General features: G+C 54.5%; 4 protein-coding genes across 4 annotated transcripts; 2 read left to right on the top strand and 2 right to left on the bottom strand.

The window, feature by feature from the left end:
• Positions 1–252: 252 nt before the first annotated feature.
• On the bottom strand, positions 253–2,372 carry A1O7_00783 (POT family proton-dependent oligopeptide transporter; the record flags this gene model as incomplete). The annotated part of the gene is made up of 5 exons (XM_007754824.1): positions 253–931; positions 999–1,402; positions 1,462–1,811; positions 1,882–2,040; positions 2,138–2,372. 5 exons carry the CDS (start codon positions 2,370–2,372, stop codon positions 253–255), a joined length of 1,827 nt encoding a protein of 608 aa, XP_007753014.1.
• Positions 2,373–6,346: 3,974 nt separating this feature from the next.
• A1O7_00782 (uncharacterized protein) lies at positions 6,347–8,058 on the top strand (the record flags this gene model as incomplete). The annotated part of the gene is made up of 2 exons (XM_007754823.1): positions 6,347–6,536; positions 6,590–8,058. 2 exons carry the CDS (start codon positions 6,347–6,349, stop codon positions 8,056–8,058), a joined length of 1,659 nt encoding a protein of 552 aa, XP_007753013.1.
• A 1,049-nt stretch (positions 8,059–9,107) lies between these two features.
• On the top strand, positions 9,108–9,902 carry A1O7_00781 (uncharacterized protein; the record flags this gene model as incomplete). Its single annotated transcript, XM_007754822.1, has 3 exons — positions 9,108–9,202; positions 9,286–9,317; positions 9,415–9,902. The coding sequence occupies 3 exons, from the start codon at positions 9,108–9,110 to the stop codon at positions 9,900–9,902; spliced, it is 615 nt and encodes a 204-aa protein (XP_007753012.1).
• Positions 9,903–12,524: 2,622 nt separating this feature from the next.
• A1O7_00780 (leucyl-tRNA synthetase) lies at positions 12,525–15,411 on the bottom strand (the record flags this gene model as incomplete). Its single annotated transcript, XM_007754821.1, has 2 exons — positions 12,525–14,894; positions 14,947–15,411. The coding sequence occupies 2 exons, from the start codon at positions 15,409–15,411 to the stop codon at positions 12,525–12,527; spliced, it is 2,835 nt and encodes a 944-aa protein (XP_007753011.1).
• Between the last annotated feature and the right edge of the window lie 533 nt (positions 15,412–15,944).

Below are 15,944 nucleotides of genomic sequence, written 5' to 3'. Positions count from 1 at the left end.
GCTGTCAAGTGGTGTAGCTGTCTAGCTTTTGCTCGACCGAGCACGATTCCCTTTGTAATCACTGCCTGAATGAATTACAGAGTGAATTGATGGTTGAAAGTTTGTTTGCATGCTTCAGGCAGTCTGTCTGTCTGTCTGTCTGTGTCATGACGCCGCAGTGTGTGTACTGTGCACTATCACACTGTCCAGGTCGACTCCACCAAGCACACGCCTACCGGGATCGAGATATCTATACATACAGCGATCGACCATCTAGGCCTCGCTCTTCTGAGCATACATCTCCTGGGTCCCCGACCCAGCGACACTGCCGCCCCGACTGGCCACGCTCTTCCGCTTGCCCGTGTACGAACTCGCCTGCAACATGTTGAGCTTATCCTCCTCGCTGTCGAGCTTTTTGAAGTTGAACCAGAAGCACACGCCGCCGACGCCGGCCAGGACGGCGACAAGCCCATAATTCCACACGAGGAGCGGGTCGGCGCTCAATGCCACGAGCCCCTGCGCGATGGCGGACGAGAAGGCGTTCATGAGCAGGTTGATCGACATGACGAACGAGCGCATGTTGTAGGGGGCCTTTGTGAACGCGTACTCGAGCGAGGTGATGCTGGCCATGATCTCGGAGAAGCCGATCAGCACGTACGGCACCGTCTGCACCCACACATTGATGGGCGCCGGGCCCGAACAGTCCGGGTCCGAGGCCCTGTGGCCGCAGGGGCTCATCCGGTAGATGTACACTTGGATGACGCACGCGGCGACCATCGCCAGCGAGGCGAGCGCGAAACCGAACGCGATGCGCTTGATGGGCGTGAAATTGATGCGCGCCTTGCGGAGGGCCGGGTAGATGACAAAGTCCATGAGGGGGATGAAGATGATGATGCTGATGGGGTTGAGGTTCTGGATGATGTCGTTGGGGACCCCGTTGAGTTCCATGACGCTTGATGGGGAGATCTGTCAGCTCGCTTCGCTACAGGGGGGTTAGGAGATGCAAGAAGTGGACTTACGCAGCCTGAGACGTCAGATTGCCGGTCATCTGGCCGTACGCGAGCCAGTACAGAGGCAGGTAGAGGAATACAGCACATGCTTTGAGGCCGCGACGGACCTCTTCGACCCAGGCGTCGTCAAAGGTCATCCACGCGGGCCGTTCAGCTGCGGGGATGCGAGAAGGCTTGACGCGCTCCCAGAAGTCGGGCGCCGAGAAGTTCTTGTATGTCCTGACGGGGTTGATGCTCCATCGGCCTTTGGTGGCGTAGGCCCACAGCTTCCAGAACTTGGCGAAGACCGAGCCTGTGGGAGGGGTCAAGACGTAGCGTTTGCGGCAGAGGGCCAGCACGACGGGCGCAAAGAGGAACAAGACGGTCGGTAGCATGTAGGCGAGCCAGAAGCCGACGTATTTCTCGGCGTAGACCTGAAATGTAGCTGTTAGCGGGTACCCAGCAGATCTCGGAGCGAGCCGAAAAGGCTTACCATGCCGATTTGTCCGACGAGTGAGCCAATGTTGATGCAGAGGTAGAAGTACAAGAATATGCGAGAGGTTGTCACCGTTGGGTCGACAATGACACGCTCGCCGGACGGGAGGACCTCAATCCGCTTCTTGGTGTCCGTTTGCTGCTCGGCCAGGAGGGGAGAGATGTTGGATTTGAAGCCACCAGTCCCAACGCCCAGGATGATGAGACCGATGGTGAAAGCGCCGAGGGCTGAGCTGCCATTCTGGATGACACTCGGGGCTGCTGATGCTGTCAAGATGACGTGTCCGACCATAGCGCAGATGATGGCAGCATGGATGGTTTTGTAACGGCCCCAATGAGCATCAGCCACTGCACGAAGTCCGGTTAGACTCGGATACTTTCTCTTTCAGAGGGGATGTGTCGAGCGAGGACGACGTACTGTATGCGCCCAGTAAAGGCATCACATATGCCCAAAATTGGTTGAATGTCACCAGGCCGGTAGAGGCTCGCTGGCCCATGCCCAGCGCACCGGACTGGCCCGACTTGCCAGCACCGGTGGTGGACCCCTCGGGAAGAGGCTGTTGGATAAAGTTGACAACTGAAGATGGTTAATTAGCAGCAGCGCTTGAGGTTCTGGGGTCGGAATGCGCCACCTACAGACTACCGTAGTTCCATAGTAGGAAAATCGTTCGCACAACTCGACGAAGGCGATGGTGAAGGCTGTCCAGGGAATCTTGCCCGACACTCGACGAAGCGTATGAAGATCGGCCTCGGTAACTTCATCGTCAAGCGTTGAGCCAGTGTCTTGGAAGGAGTTGACGTCGATCGAGCCGCGTCCCAGGCGCTTTCCGTCGCGGTGCCAGCCAAGGCGGCTTCGTCCACCTTCGCCTGCGCGATGATGGGAGCTTCGTTGGTTGCGATTGCGCTCATCTTGACGTTGGGAATGGAAGCATGGATGGCAGGAGTCGACCTTGCGATGCACCTGGAGCCACCACGACGACATAATTATATCTCAAGGCTCTCTTGAAGTTCGCCATCAGAATCGGGAAGGCGTACATCTTTTGGAAAATCCTTTGGAACATCAACCGGAGTGACGCACTAATGCGGAAGGTGTCCTGGCATTCGTTATCAATTTATTGAGGGGCGGCAGGACAGCGATGTATCCCAAGGACTTGGCGACATGGGGAGAAGTCTTGGTATTGCAAGCAGTGGTCGAGTGACTTCGGTGGCGGCGACCTAGCGGTCGATTGTGTGAAATAGCAGCCGGATGCTTGCGGCCGATCAGCTTTACCGGCCCTGGTTATTCGCGGCACAAGCGTCGATGCTTGACTTTCCACGCGCGTTCCAGAATGCTTTTGGCGCTTAGTCGTGTGCCACAGCGATATCCGATCAGGTTGCGGGTACCACAGTACGGCCAGCACGACAAAGGACGACATACCTCGGCAGCTCGCAGCTTTGGCTTCTCTGAGAAGAAGCAATGCTACCGTGTAGGCTTGGCGGTCTGGATGGGTGAGCACCAAAAGATAATCATTACCACCATTACAGTGAGTATCATGACATCGCCTTCGTACAAGATTGTGCTCTTCGAATGGGAGGCGAAAGACGAGGACGATAAAGGTGCGTTCGCGTCGATCCTCCGCCACCGAAGCACTGCCAAGCCCGTTGGCTCCAAGCTAAGCAAGCCTGTCAATCTGGCAATCTGGTAATTAATCTCGCTGTGGCCACGTTCCACACACGTTGTGCTCCTCCGTCCACGGCGGGGCCCACGAGCTTCTAGTATATGCCTCTGAGCTCTCGCAACGTCTGTCTGACTCTCGCTACGCACAGGAGACCTGTCCCTGCACGAGCCGCAGTCTAGGCGAGACTACGCCCTCTATCGTGCCACGCGAGTATCTTCGACCCATCGCATCGCGTGTATGGAGTTCCGTGGGCGTTGAACCCATCTGCTCCCACGACTTGGTCTCGTGCCGATCAACGTCGGCACTGTTAGTCCTCACCATCTTGCACGGCCATGATCTTCCACTCCTTGACGTACGGCGTACATCTCCCGTTCTACCGTCCACGGAGCCAAATCCCAGCCGAATAGCGTCATCGCATCTCCATTAGTATGTGAGATATAGTAAGGATCTTGCCGAACCTTGTAGAAACAGCGAATAGCTGCCGTGACGAGGTGCAAGGTCAATAGCAAGTCCTCCGCTGGCGCTCTGTGCGTTGTCGACCAATGCTTATGGACTCTTCCCCGGTGAGCTCTGGCATTCGATCGCCAAATATCGTTATTCCATCTATCGGTGTTTGGTGACCATCTCGACGAAACGAACACAGCACTTTGCCCTATCGACTGGAGATGTTGCAGGAGCTGAGAATGGTCGAAACAATTCGACCTTTGAGGGCTGGTGGAACATCGGTCGGCTCGGCTAAACCACTGCCTTGCAGGTATGGCGTCGACCATGCTCATGCAGGCTCTGAGCCCTTCCGTGATTACCCCGATCCAAAGCCATACCATGTGACTGACCAGGGATAGAAAGGTACAAAACTGTCAACAAATCATCCTAGGACCTACCATCTCTGGTCTATCCGATCGACCAACCATTCTCGGGACTTGTTCTTCATGAACGCGCGTCCGGGTTACGGGATTCTGCCTGGTGTTGTCTTGACAACGGAGCTCATTGGACTTTCTCGTGGGCTTGCGGATCCGGCACTGTGATAGGGGAATCACTGGTTTTTGGGGTAAGGCCCTGTTCGAGGGTGAGAGGTGGGTGGTGTGCCTGTTCGACCCTCGAGATGGTGGTGCTTTTTGGCATTGGAACAGAGTCAACAAGGAAGTGGTCAGTGAAGGTCGGAAAGCTGCAGCTTTTGATATTCCGGCTCCGAAGCCGCTTGCCCAAAAGCTCGCTGATCAGATGGAAGAGAACTTGAGCTTCTACAATGCGATCTCAGTCGCTACCTCGGGCGGGCAAATGCGTCTTCGGCCATTTCCCAGAAACGGGTACGTCTCGATGCTCTCTGTGCCAACGCAAGCATCGTCGGCAGAAGCTTCCTCTATGTCCTCAAGTGGTACCACAAGACCGAGGACACTCGATTAGGTCCCCTTGCTTGCGATCGCTTATATGGCTGCAGGTCAACTCCAGAACCAGATCTATTTCACATTGACTTTTTGCTCAAAGTGACTATCTCCAGCGTGCAACCCGCCATCCACCACATGCGATAGAATGCCACATCTGGCCGCACCATCGTTACAACCTCCAGTATGGTAGCGGTACGTCCAGTCGCGTCGGGCCCTGGGTATCCGGTGCGAAGGCTTGAGGAAGTCTGAGGCAGAACAAGAAGTTCACAGATGCTTTCCCTCATACTCCTACAGACCAATGGGCTCCTGCGAGCATGTGTGCCATGTCTGAAGCTTGTAAGTATGGCAAGCAACTGTGCTGGGTTAGGTCTAAGATATGGGAAGATGGGAAACATACTGTGGATCGCTGCGGGGTACCCCTGGCTGCACATTGGCCTCGAGCGAGAAGCTTGCTTGCCAGTCGCAAATATTGGGACTGTTATCATGGTCCATCTGGCCCAGTCCTCCTCGGACAAGCTGTTGAGCGTCGCCTCCAGTGGCGGCGCATCGCATTCGGCTGGGAAGTCTAATATGATAAGGTGGCCATGCTCTCGAGCGTTGCCATCACCGCGTATGCTCTGAAATGCTACCACAGGCGCCCGGAGAGGTATCTGCAGTCATCAACTTCATGCGCTTCATGTGCTGAACTGCTGTCGGAGAATTTCAGTAGCCATGAGGCTTACAGGTTAGGTACGGTGCAAAGTTTAGCACGCAAGCTGCCGTGATTGTGGCACTCGTGACGATCTTGAAAGCACGCCTGAAGGCACCCAGCTGACTTCGCCGGCAATACTATAAAGTTGAGTTGATTCAAGTCTGGGAAGCTATTGACGCTCAAGTAGCAAACAGACGTGGATTGAAAAGGTCCAGCACAAGGTAGCAGGGACACTCGACATCCTGGGGACAATGGCTTCCTCAGGTGGTCACAGCCTAGTTCAAGAAAGCTGTGATATCTGCACTGATCATCCTAACTCTGACTTTCATGCTCGCTTTGGGTTGGAGTGGTTTTGGTGCAAGTGATGAGTGATTGTTTCCAGATGATATCTGCGCGATCCTTATGTAGACGCATCGGAGAAAAGAGAGCCCAGAGCACACCAGAGCAACATCTACTTGATCTGTTCCTGGATAGACGCTGACCGACACATATACTCCCCCGTAGCGTAGCTTGCGGTAATGCTACGGCGCACCTTTTCAGTCGTGTATGTCGCGGGTCATCTTTGCTTGAACACGTTCAGTGGTCGCAGATGGCTCTGAAGTCTTTGCATATTGTCGCTGCCTCAATAGCTGCCTAGCGAGCTGTCAGTCAAGTGGTAGTCAGGATCACCCTCGCACAGCAACAAGCGAATTCCAGCATTGCAAACGAACCCGACCGAGCGAAGCCTTCGCCAACTATTTCCTCATCATCCCACTTCTTTCATACGTCAAACATCGCCTCTTCCTCTGTCCGCTCTCTGCTGCAGCAAGCCTGTTGTTCGCTCTGCTTGACCCGGTGGCTGCAGACATTGTTGCTGTCTCTCAGATCAGCGTTGGACCATAATACACGACCTCTTGAAGCCCGCGTCGTGCAAACTTTGGCGCATTCTTCGATCCCCCTTGTCTGATCCGTCAACCCACTGGGGAAGAGAAGCCACAACAGCAGTCTGATGAGACACTAAGGGTCCTGATTGAGTAACATATCTGGTGGAAGGGCCCAGCCGGGCTGGGCAAGCCAGGAGAGCATTGCAGTCACTGCAAAGGAGTGCCTTGCGACCGATACCTCCCTTCCTGACCTGATGCCTTCGCATGGTGGATGTGCTTGACGGCTATGGATACACGAGAATTTGTCACCAAGGACGAACTTTGGCGCATCCAAGAGACACTGAATGACCTGTCTGCAACTCAAGCTGTCCATTCAGATCGAATCATGCGCCTAGAGTCCAAGACCCCGGACGGCAGTCGGCCTAGAAGCCTTTGGGGTTCGACTTCACCTTTTCCTTTGGGGTCTTCACATCACGGTAAGCCGAAGTATGGTGTCCCTAGGCATTCTCTCCACTGACGACTTACCCAGATTCGTCGCTCAATCCTGCGGCTGAGGCCTTCCGCAACTTCGACGCCGACCCCATGATCAGTTCCCTGACACTGGACACGACCGACGACCCCAGAAGAGCAGCCGCGTCGAGAGCCAACTCTGTCCGGTTTGACGAGAGCGCAAACAACCACTATGGATCCTCAAGACAGTCCATAGAACTCCCTACGCGGACAGGAAGTGGGCTTGGTGGCCACGCACTCTCTGAAAGATCGCTGTCGCACCGTTCTGACGGCAGACCGACGGCTACCGGGTTTGGTCGGACGAACAGCTTCGGGCTTGAGCAGAGTCGCCTACTTGGTTCCATACACAACTCGCCCCGAGTTTCGGGCAACCCTCCGCCGGGATTCTTCGTCTTGGGCCCTTGTCCGGCCATCATTCGCTGTTGGCTGACTCAATCGTTCTCCAACAGCTCACTTCTGTATGCTGCTGTCTGTACGGGATCCACCATTTCTTCAATTGGCTATCCACTCCTCTGCAAACTCGGTTTGACGAATTCAATAACCGATGACGGAGAGTATCGTACAGTCCGCCTGCCCGTGTATTTAACCGAAGCCAAGATCCACTCCTCTGCCGCTGTGAGATCAGGAAGCCCGGCCCCGGCCATACCTACTTTGATGGTCAAATTTGTTGTCGACGACCAGCTGGCTTCAGACCCTTCGATTCAGGTTATCGTGGGCAGTGACGTCTTGAGATCGCATAATGCTGATATCCTGTTTTCTCAGGACAAGATGATGATCTTCGACGAAGATCGGAATCAACTCTCTATTCCACTCTGCCGACCAGAAGATGACGCTTCTTTTAAGCATCTGTGCACGAGCTCTCGTCCTCATGCATCCTCAGTAGATGCGGTTCTGCCACCTCCAGCTTCCCCAGTGGGAGTCATTGGCCGGCCCGAAAGAGTGCGTCCGCCGCAAACCATTGTTTCGCCTACAGCTGCTCCTACTAGTGCTACTACATCCGAACATGAAGATGGTCGTCGAACAGAGCAGTCTACCAGATCCAGCCTGGATCTGGGCCCGTCTAAACCAGCTGATGACTCGAAGTCGACCACTGGAAGCGAGAAATCTTTTACGGCGCCCATGTCCAAGTCCGGAGTGTGGTCTAACTCGTGGCGATCTGTGTCATCTACTGCCCTGAATGAGGCGGGCTCGAAACAGCCTTCATCTACCTATGCAAGACCTCAAACGCAAAGAACCATGAAGATCCTGCGGCCGGGAAAGACGATGGCCAATGCGTCCAGAAATGCTTCTTCCTCCTCAGCCACGATCCCCAATGGTGCAGAGACGTCACCGTCCAGGACGGGAGAAGCTGCGAAGGTGCTTGATTCAGCAGGGGAGTCAAAGGCTCCGCTGCCCACCCCAACTACAAAGTCTAATCCAATTGGCTCGGGCACTGCGTTCGGATGGCTGAACACTGGGCCGCAACGTAGGACGACGGCGAACAGCTGAGGCTCAGTGAGGCTCGCGAATGCAACTTTTCTGGCTATGATCGTTGGCTCCGGCTCTGGAGATTGTGTATCGACGAGAGCGCACCTTACGAAGAAAACGAGGCTCGCAGATGAAGACGATGGTGGAAACCCCCTGATGAGTGAAGGCGATTCAGCTGAGGTCAAGCTGTATTCTAGTGAGGGTGAGACAGTACGACCTGGCAGCTTGGGGATACCAAGGCAGTTAGAATCGAAACATAGCCACCAATCCACAATCAAAAGAAGATTCCATTTCGACCATGGGCACGAAGTAATTATGGGGTACGGGAGTACGTAGTGTGTAATTAGGTACTGCGTACTCCGTAGCTCGTAGGAGTTCCTGGTGCTGGAGAGCCGGAGAATAGATCTGCCGCTCCACGTCCGCCTGAGACCCGCTCAAGTCCCGCTTGGGGGCGGCGAACCTCCCGTTGGCCCGATTGTCCCCGACCTTTTCACCTTGGACTGACGAAAGCCTTCCTAACATCAGCTACCTACTCACCAATGCAATCGGCCGTCATTGTCAGGACGAGGTTTTGTCTACGTCTCGGGACCCCCTGCACGAAGCCTACACAACGAGTATTCAGCGGCTCCACGCCGGCTTTTGCTCGAAATCAACACACGCGTCAACCTGGTGCAGAACGTACATCGTCGACCACTGAGATCCGACCTCCGTAAGCTGTCACGAACAGCCAAGCCTGGAAGTCGAGGATCAAGACGAAAAAGGCGCTGCCATTTTCTGCTTTCGCCTCTGGCACTCCAGCACCACAAACGCCGCAGTCCTCAAGGGCGAAACCTCGATCAGTGGATGACGGCGATTTGAGAAGAGCGACGCCTACGAACGTAGACGCAGAAGCTGGTCCCGGAAAAGCCAAATCTGAGGCCGAGTTCGACGCTCGTCCGCTGATAAGACGACACGTCTCGCGCAGCAAGCTCCATCCGTTTATCCGGAAGACATCAAGCCCAGAGAAGGAGATTCACGCGCTACGTCTAGACGAGTCTTCGATTGAGAGCTGGTCAGACGACGCGGACAGAATGTCTGTGAACAGCAAGCGGATCGCGAACCCGGTGCTGTTCATCTGCGATGTGCAGGAGAAGTTCCGGGGCGCGATCTGGGAGTTTGACAAGGTGTATGTCACGGTCCTTCCTCCTGTTGAGAGCAAAATCACGTTGCTTCACCCTCGAGTCACTGACGATTCTGTGTCTACTACAGGATCAAGACGAGTCAGAAGATGGTCAAAGCAGGTGAGTCTCCGTGTCTAGTGTTCAGTCTTTTGGTTTTGCTTGCCTTAAGTCGGCCCAACTCGTACAGTGGACTCACGATTTCCTCTTTTCTGGGTAGCCAAAATCCTCGATATCCCCATCTTCGCGACAACACAGAACGCTGCCCGTCTGGGGAACACGGTCGAAGAGGTCTCTTCGCTACTCCCTGAAGGGTCGGCTTCCGCGATCGACAAGACCGCATTCAGCATGCTGGTCCCGGACCTCCAAAGTCACCTGGAGAAGCTGGCTGCTGGCGATGAGAAGCTGTCGGTGTTCCTTGTGGGCATTGAGACGCACATCTGCGTCACCCAGACGACGCTGGATCTCCTTTCAGGGGGCCACAAGGTCTACGTCTTGGCGGATGGAGTATCGAGCTGCAACGCGGCCGAGAGACCCGTGGCGATGAATCGGCTGGCTAGAGAAGGCGCGATCGTCACGACGAGCGAGAGCCTGCTGTTCGAGTTGGTCGGGGATGCGATGGACGGGAATTTCAAAGCCGTTAGCGGCCTGGTCAAGGAAACGAAGGAGGACACCAAAGTGGCGGTCGAGACTTTTTGTCGGCTGTGAGGGAGAAGGGCAACGAGGGAAGCTGTACCTTCGTAAGCGGACGGGTGGTCCACCTGTCCGCGTCCCCAAAATGTTCTCGTTTGCGGTTCCAAGAAGGCCGGAAAGCTACACGAGCTCAAGAAGTGCATCTTGATGTTTATACTTACGTATGGATGACCGGTGATGTGGATATCGTCTCCGGCTTGAGCTGGAGACCTATGCATCTTTTGTCTTTCTGCCGTATTCAAAGCGCACGGCTGGGGGGTCGCCCTTCCCTCATCTTGAGTAGCGGAGTGTTGCCGAGCCACGCGCAAGGGTCCAGGCAGGATGTTGAAAGCCTCGCCTCTCTCCACAGCAGAACCGCCAACTTCGTTGCTGAATTGCCTGGAGGCCAGACGAGTCACTACCACATCAAAGTATCCAACTTTGCAATACAGCCCGACGAGTTATGTCCCATGTTACTGGCGCTCTGGCGGGGTGGGCCGTACCTAGAGACCCGGGCAGCATCGTCAAGGAGAATATGATGCGCAGAGCCATCCCATCCGTGCAGAGCAATGCCCCCAGGATTCGAATTGTGACCATTTGCCTGAGAAAGGTGTAAGAGGAGTGACCGAGTACTCTTCTCTTCCTCCTGCCGGAAGATTTTTGTGGTCCTTTTAAACAAATAAGAAACTGAGCGCCCACATTTACCTGAGGCATTCCTTAGACGCTTCGGCCGACGGCTCCTGACCTGCCCCCTTAATCTTGTAGCCTGCCGACCGGACAGGTCTTGCCGCTCGACTTGCGCATCTTCGCCATCATATCATATCGGCAACCGGCGGGTTCAGCTGCCACGCCAGGAACTCCTACGGAGATGTCGAGCAACATCTCGACATGCGGGATGACTAAGTAGACAGTTCTCTTCGGCCGCCATCTCGGCCACGTCAGGGACATCGCGTGCAGAATTTTGAAGTCTCCCGTAGGCGACTCCTGTGCGTCTAGACCTTGCACCACGTCGTCCCCGCAACTGCTGCCGCTTTCAAGCAAGCGGAGCCATCACTCTTGCTCTGAAGTCGTTGCTGGGAGATTCTGGAGCTTGTGGCAGGCAGGACGCTGGAGTCAGGGGAAGGAGCTCGTCAGATCTCTTACAACTGTGCTGTACCTTCAACACTGTTCCTTCCTCGACGTGCTAAACCCAGCTCTCGCCTTCCCTTCTTGTGACGCTGCTGTAGAATAAAGTCTGCTCGCTCTCTGCATTTTCTGCTCTTCTCTCATCTCTCTCTACCTCATAATGTCAGAAGTCCAATCAGTCCTTCACATTTCCTCCTCAGTTCCTTGATACACGATGCCGGTGTTCATGTCACCTTTTCGTCCCCAGCTCGTGCTGCAGCGATCGAACCCTCGCCCCAAGTCCCCCGGGCTGCCGACCTTGGACTTTTGCCGTCTGTCCATAGACCACCTTTAGTGGTTGAAGTCAGAAATGCAGGCCGATGCACCCAGTGTGGCTTGCAAGGTCATCATCCTTCCAAAAACCAATATCGGTGGGTTCGATTCCCATACCAGTCGGTGAAGATCTCGAAAGGATCTCGAAGCCAAGGGCAATGAAGAAGACAAAGAGAGGTCGAAGGCTGATGTTTTTTTTGCTAGATCTACACCCGGTGGTTGAAGTCAGAAATGCAGGCCGACGCACTTAGTGTGGCTTGCAAGGTCATCATCCTTCAAAATAGCCCATACCGGTCGGTGAAAATCTTGAAGGATCTTGAAGGAGTTTTCTTCCTTGGCCGGCATGGCCCATTCTTTATACCTTTTGACTTGGCGGATGAGTCGTCTTTGACATTCAGCATGGTGGTCCCAGGGTCGTCGAGGATAGGTAGTGGCAGTGCTGCACGTTTCTCTTCTGATAGGCCTGTACCGAAGACTGAACCATGTTTTTTCTGGCTCTGCAAAAAAGTGGGGACCAAGGAAATCGTGCGTCGGCATCATTTAGATTTGCAGAAGTTTGGTTCAAGCGCAAAAATGTCTGATACTTAACGTGAAGACTTGACCTGTTTGGTGGTATCGAGCAAGTCTCTCGAGTTCTGCGTTCGGTGATTGGCTTGTCCGGTTTGCGGCGAGCCGAAATGCTTCGCCATAGGCTCCATGGTGTACGGACACGGACACAACGGAGTACGTGTTATCAACTTTTACCAAATCCTCCACTTGTTGTACAGAGTATCATCGTGCCTCTTCTGCCTAGGTACCTGTGCCCAAAGGTGGAACACGTGTTATTTCTCCGCCTCAATATCCCGCAGACTTTTTGGCGGGCCCAAGATGTCGTCGCCCACCCGAGCCAACTCTCCATGGAGCCGCTACGGTGCAGCTGTCAGCCACGTTGAGCACTTGGGGCGAGCATAAGGCTGGACTGAGCAGTTCTACAAGCAGTGGCACGCGTGTGCGGCCTCCAAACCAACCTGCGCGCGACTCGCCTCGGGATCGTCTCACCCTCATCTCTCGCTCGTTTCTTCTTGTACGCTCCACCACTTCACCCCTTCCCGTCACGGGGCCTCATAACGCAACGAATGCCGAGGAAGCACACAGGAAAAAGCGCACAGACCACGCACCAAACAGGCGGTTTTGTTTTTGTTACAGGAGCTCAAGAGCGATCCTTTCAAGTCCTCATCTCCCTCAGAACACCACGTTCAGCACTTTGCCCTCTCCAACAACGACGACTCGTTTTCTCTTTTCCCAGTCATTCTTCTCTGTCAGCCACAGGCGGCCTACCTCAGTACGGAGCACAGCACGCAGTATCTCCTCCTCTCGCGCTTTTTTGTTGTTGTTGTTGTTGTTGTTGTTGTTGTTGTCTGCCTGTGCTGGCACCTGTGCTGTGAAGCGTAATTTCCCATTCAACTGCACGGCGCAAGTGATGGTGGTTTGTCGGCTCCGAAGTGCCCTGGCTTGTTCCGCGGTGATGATCTCCCCCGTCCACGCCGTATCGAAGATGCTGCCACACTCTGATTCCGGTTCCGACATCAAGCTTTCCCAGCATTCTTCGGCGAAGGCCGGCGTGATTGGCGCCATCATCTTCAGGAGCGAGGTGACCGCTATATGGGCAATCGATGGCGTCAGATTGTTGACCCCAATATCATCCAAACCATTTGTGAGCTTGATGAGGTCAGAGACCGCGGTATTCAGGCTGTAAATGTCGCGTGAGAAGGTTCTCGCAACGCTTTCACTAGTGCTCTGCGCTAGGAGCAGAGCTTTCGCATCGCTGTCATTGAGAGTGCTCAACTCGGGAATGATTGTCTGCAAAAGGTCGCTTCGAGCAGTCTTGGTGATGCCAACGAGCTCGGCTACAATGCGGTTGACTCGGCCGAACCATCTCTGTATCCCGACGATCTTTTCCTCGTCCCATTGTAGCACCTCGCTGATCGGTGCTGCAAAGAGGATGTGAGCCCGCAGGGCATCAGCCCCGTATTTCTCAATCGCGGTGGTAGGATCCACGCCGTTATGCTTGCTCTTGGACATTTTTTCCCACGTCACGTTGGCTAGCTTACCATTCGATTTGATGACACCGTATTCGCCGGCGATGTCAACCTCGTCGGGTAGCAGGAATCGGCCGGTGTCCGGGTCAGAGAAAGTCTTGCCATGGACCATACCCTGTGCGATGAGTTGTTGAAATGGTTCGGCGTGCCCAATCTCGGCCGAGACAAGGCCTTCGCTACACAGAAATTTGTAGATGAAGCGCGCGTAGAGCAAGTGGAGGATTGCGTGTTCCACACCACCTACGTACGTATCGACTGGGAGCATGGTGGCTGCTGACTCTTTGGAGAAGGGCTCTTCGCCGTTGTTCGGGTCCGGGAACCGCATGAAATACCAGGACGAATCAACGAACGTATCCATAGTGTCGGTTTCTCGCTTTGCTGGCCCGCTACATGTGGGACATCTGCAGTTGACCCACTCATCAATCTTGTCGAGTGGATTGCCAGTCTGACCCTTGATGGAAGGGTCGAGCGGAGGCAACATCACGGGAAGGTCGTTCTTGGGCACTGGGACGGTGCCGCATTGTGAACAATGTATGATGGGGATAGGCGTTCCCCAGTACCTTTGCCGGCTTACCAGCCAATCACGCAGTCTCCAGGTTTCAACAGCCTCCCCTAGGCCGTCCTTGTGCAAGTCAGAGACGATCTTTGTTCGGGCCGCGCTGCTCGACATCCCAGCATAGGGCCCACAGATTGTGGTCAAAAAGCCGTCGTTGGTATACGCTTCCGATGGCTCGGAAGGAAGCAGTTGGGCGGGAAGGTTTTCGGAAGACTCCTGTGCGATAGCTATGGTGACGGGTTCCGAGGGGCGGTGAAGTTTCCAGAAGCTAAGATCCCGAGAGTCGTGCGCCGGCACGCCCATAACCGCGCCTTCTCCATAGTCGTCAAGTACATACGGTGCAGCAAAGACCGGTAACGGTCCAATGTCTTGCGATCCAGAATGCGAGAAAGGATGCATGGCCTGAAGTGGGAGTTGAAATCCCTCTTTTGAGTCGGGTGGAAAAGAGGCACGCCTGTCGACGAAACTCTGCAGCGCTGCCGATTGACCGGCAGCCCGAACCACAATGGGGTGGGTCAGTGATAGGGCGATATACTTGACGCCGAACAAGGTATCAGGCCTCGTCGTAAAAACGTGAATGTTGGAGGACGTCCCAGCTTCGTGCCTCAATGCAAATTGAATGCGTGCACCATTCGACCGGCCGATCCAATTCCGTTGCTGGGTCACTACTCGGTCAGGCCATTTGCCGCCTTCTGCGAGGTAGTCGAGGTCTTGCAACAACGCCTCCTTGAACCCGGTAATCTTGAAAAACCACTGGCGGAGTTTGATCTGCTGGACCAGTGCTCCCGACCTCCAAGAGCGTCCATTGTTATCTACTTGCTCGTTGGCAAGTACAGTTCTATCCACTGGGTCATAGTTGACCAGTGCTTCGGCTTGGTATGCCAAACCTCGATGGTACAGCCTCAGAAAGATATCCTGCGTGTGTTTGTAGAACGACGGTAAACATGTTGAAATTTCCTACAGACATCCGATCAGTCTACATACATTCCTGCGAAGCTCCGTAACCTACAGCATCCCAATTGAAACTTGTGTTCATGCTCTTGAGCTGTTGCTTCATCTTTGTGATATTCTCTTGTGTCCATATCGCGGGATCGACACCACGCTGGATTGCAGCATTTTCAGCCGGGAGACCAAACGCATCCCATCCGGTCGGGTGCAAAACCTGTTCGCCTCTCATTCGTCGGTGACGGGCGATAACATCGGATATGGTGTAGACTCGTAGATGCCCCATATGCAGAGATCCGGATGGATATGCAAACATGGGAAGGACGTACGATTTGCGTGAGGCTTGTCCCTGCCGCACGGTGGCCGTCTTGTTTGCCCATTTTTGCTGCCATTTCAGGTCAATAGCACTGAAGTCCAGGCGGGCAGGAGCAGGAGCATGGGAGGCAGATCGAGGGGAAGTGGAATGCAGATCCCGAGCAAAGCACAGCCATGCTGATTGTCTGAGCCGGAATCTTCTCGACACCAACATCACCTCCAGGCCCTCCCGCGCCGTCCTCGAACGAATACCAAATCACCGGTCGTCGGAGCTCGTGGTGAGGTGAGTTGCAGGAGACGCATTGAGAGAACTCCAGATCGCTCAATGGGAAATTGACCGCGTTGAATAAACACGTGATCGTCACGCTAATCAGCCCCGTGCCACGGAGTCGGGTGCTTGGCATTCAGATGAGTAACATTCAACACCATGGCATCTAGCTATCTTCAGGCTGTGGTAGATTTGTTCATCACTCTATTATATGGCAGGCTCTTTCCTTTCGAGACGCTGCGCTGGCACCCAACTGCTCAATGTGTCTTGCGGCGACATGGTTGACCTTACTGGTAAACAGATGAAAAAACTGCAATGCCCTGAGTTTCACAACACCGCTGTCCAGTGTGGAAAAAATGGCTTCGTATACCCCTTCCAAGGGGCTTGTGTGTGATTGGGATGTTATGAAACCATCAACGAGGCGCGTGGGCAGAGCAACTTTTCTAGCAACCACAGCGAGAGCAACTTTTCTAGCAACC

The sequence above is a fragment of the Cladophialophora yegresii genome, assembly GCF_000585515.1.
Source record: "Cladophialophora yegresii CBS 114405 chromosome Unknown aczIN-supercont1.1, whole genome shotgun sequence".
NCBI lineage: Eukaryota > Fungi > Ascomycota > Eurotiomycetes > Chaetothyriales > Herpotrichiellaceae > Cladophialophora > Cladophialophora yegresii.
Note: the sequence above shows the minus strand (reverse complement) of the source record. Positions and strands in the feature narration are given on the sequence as shown.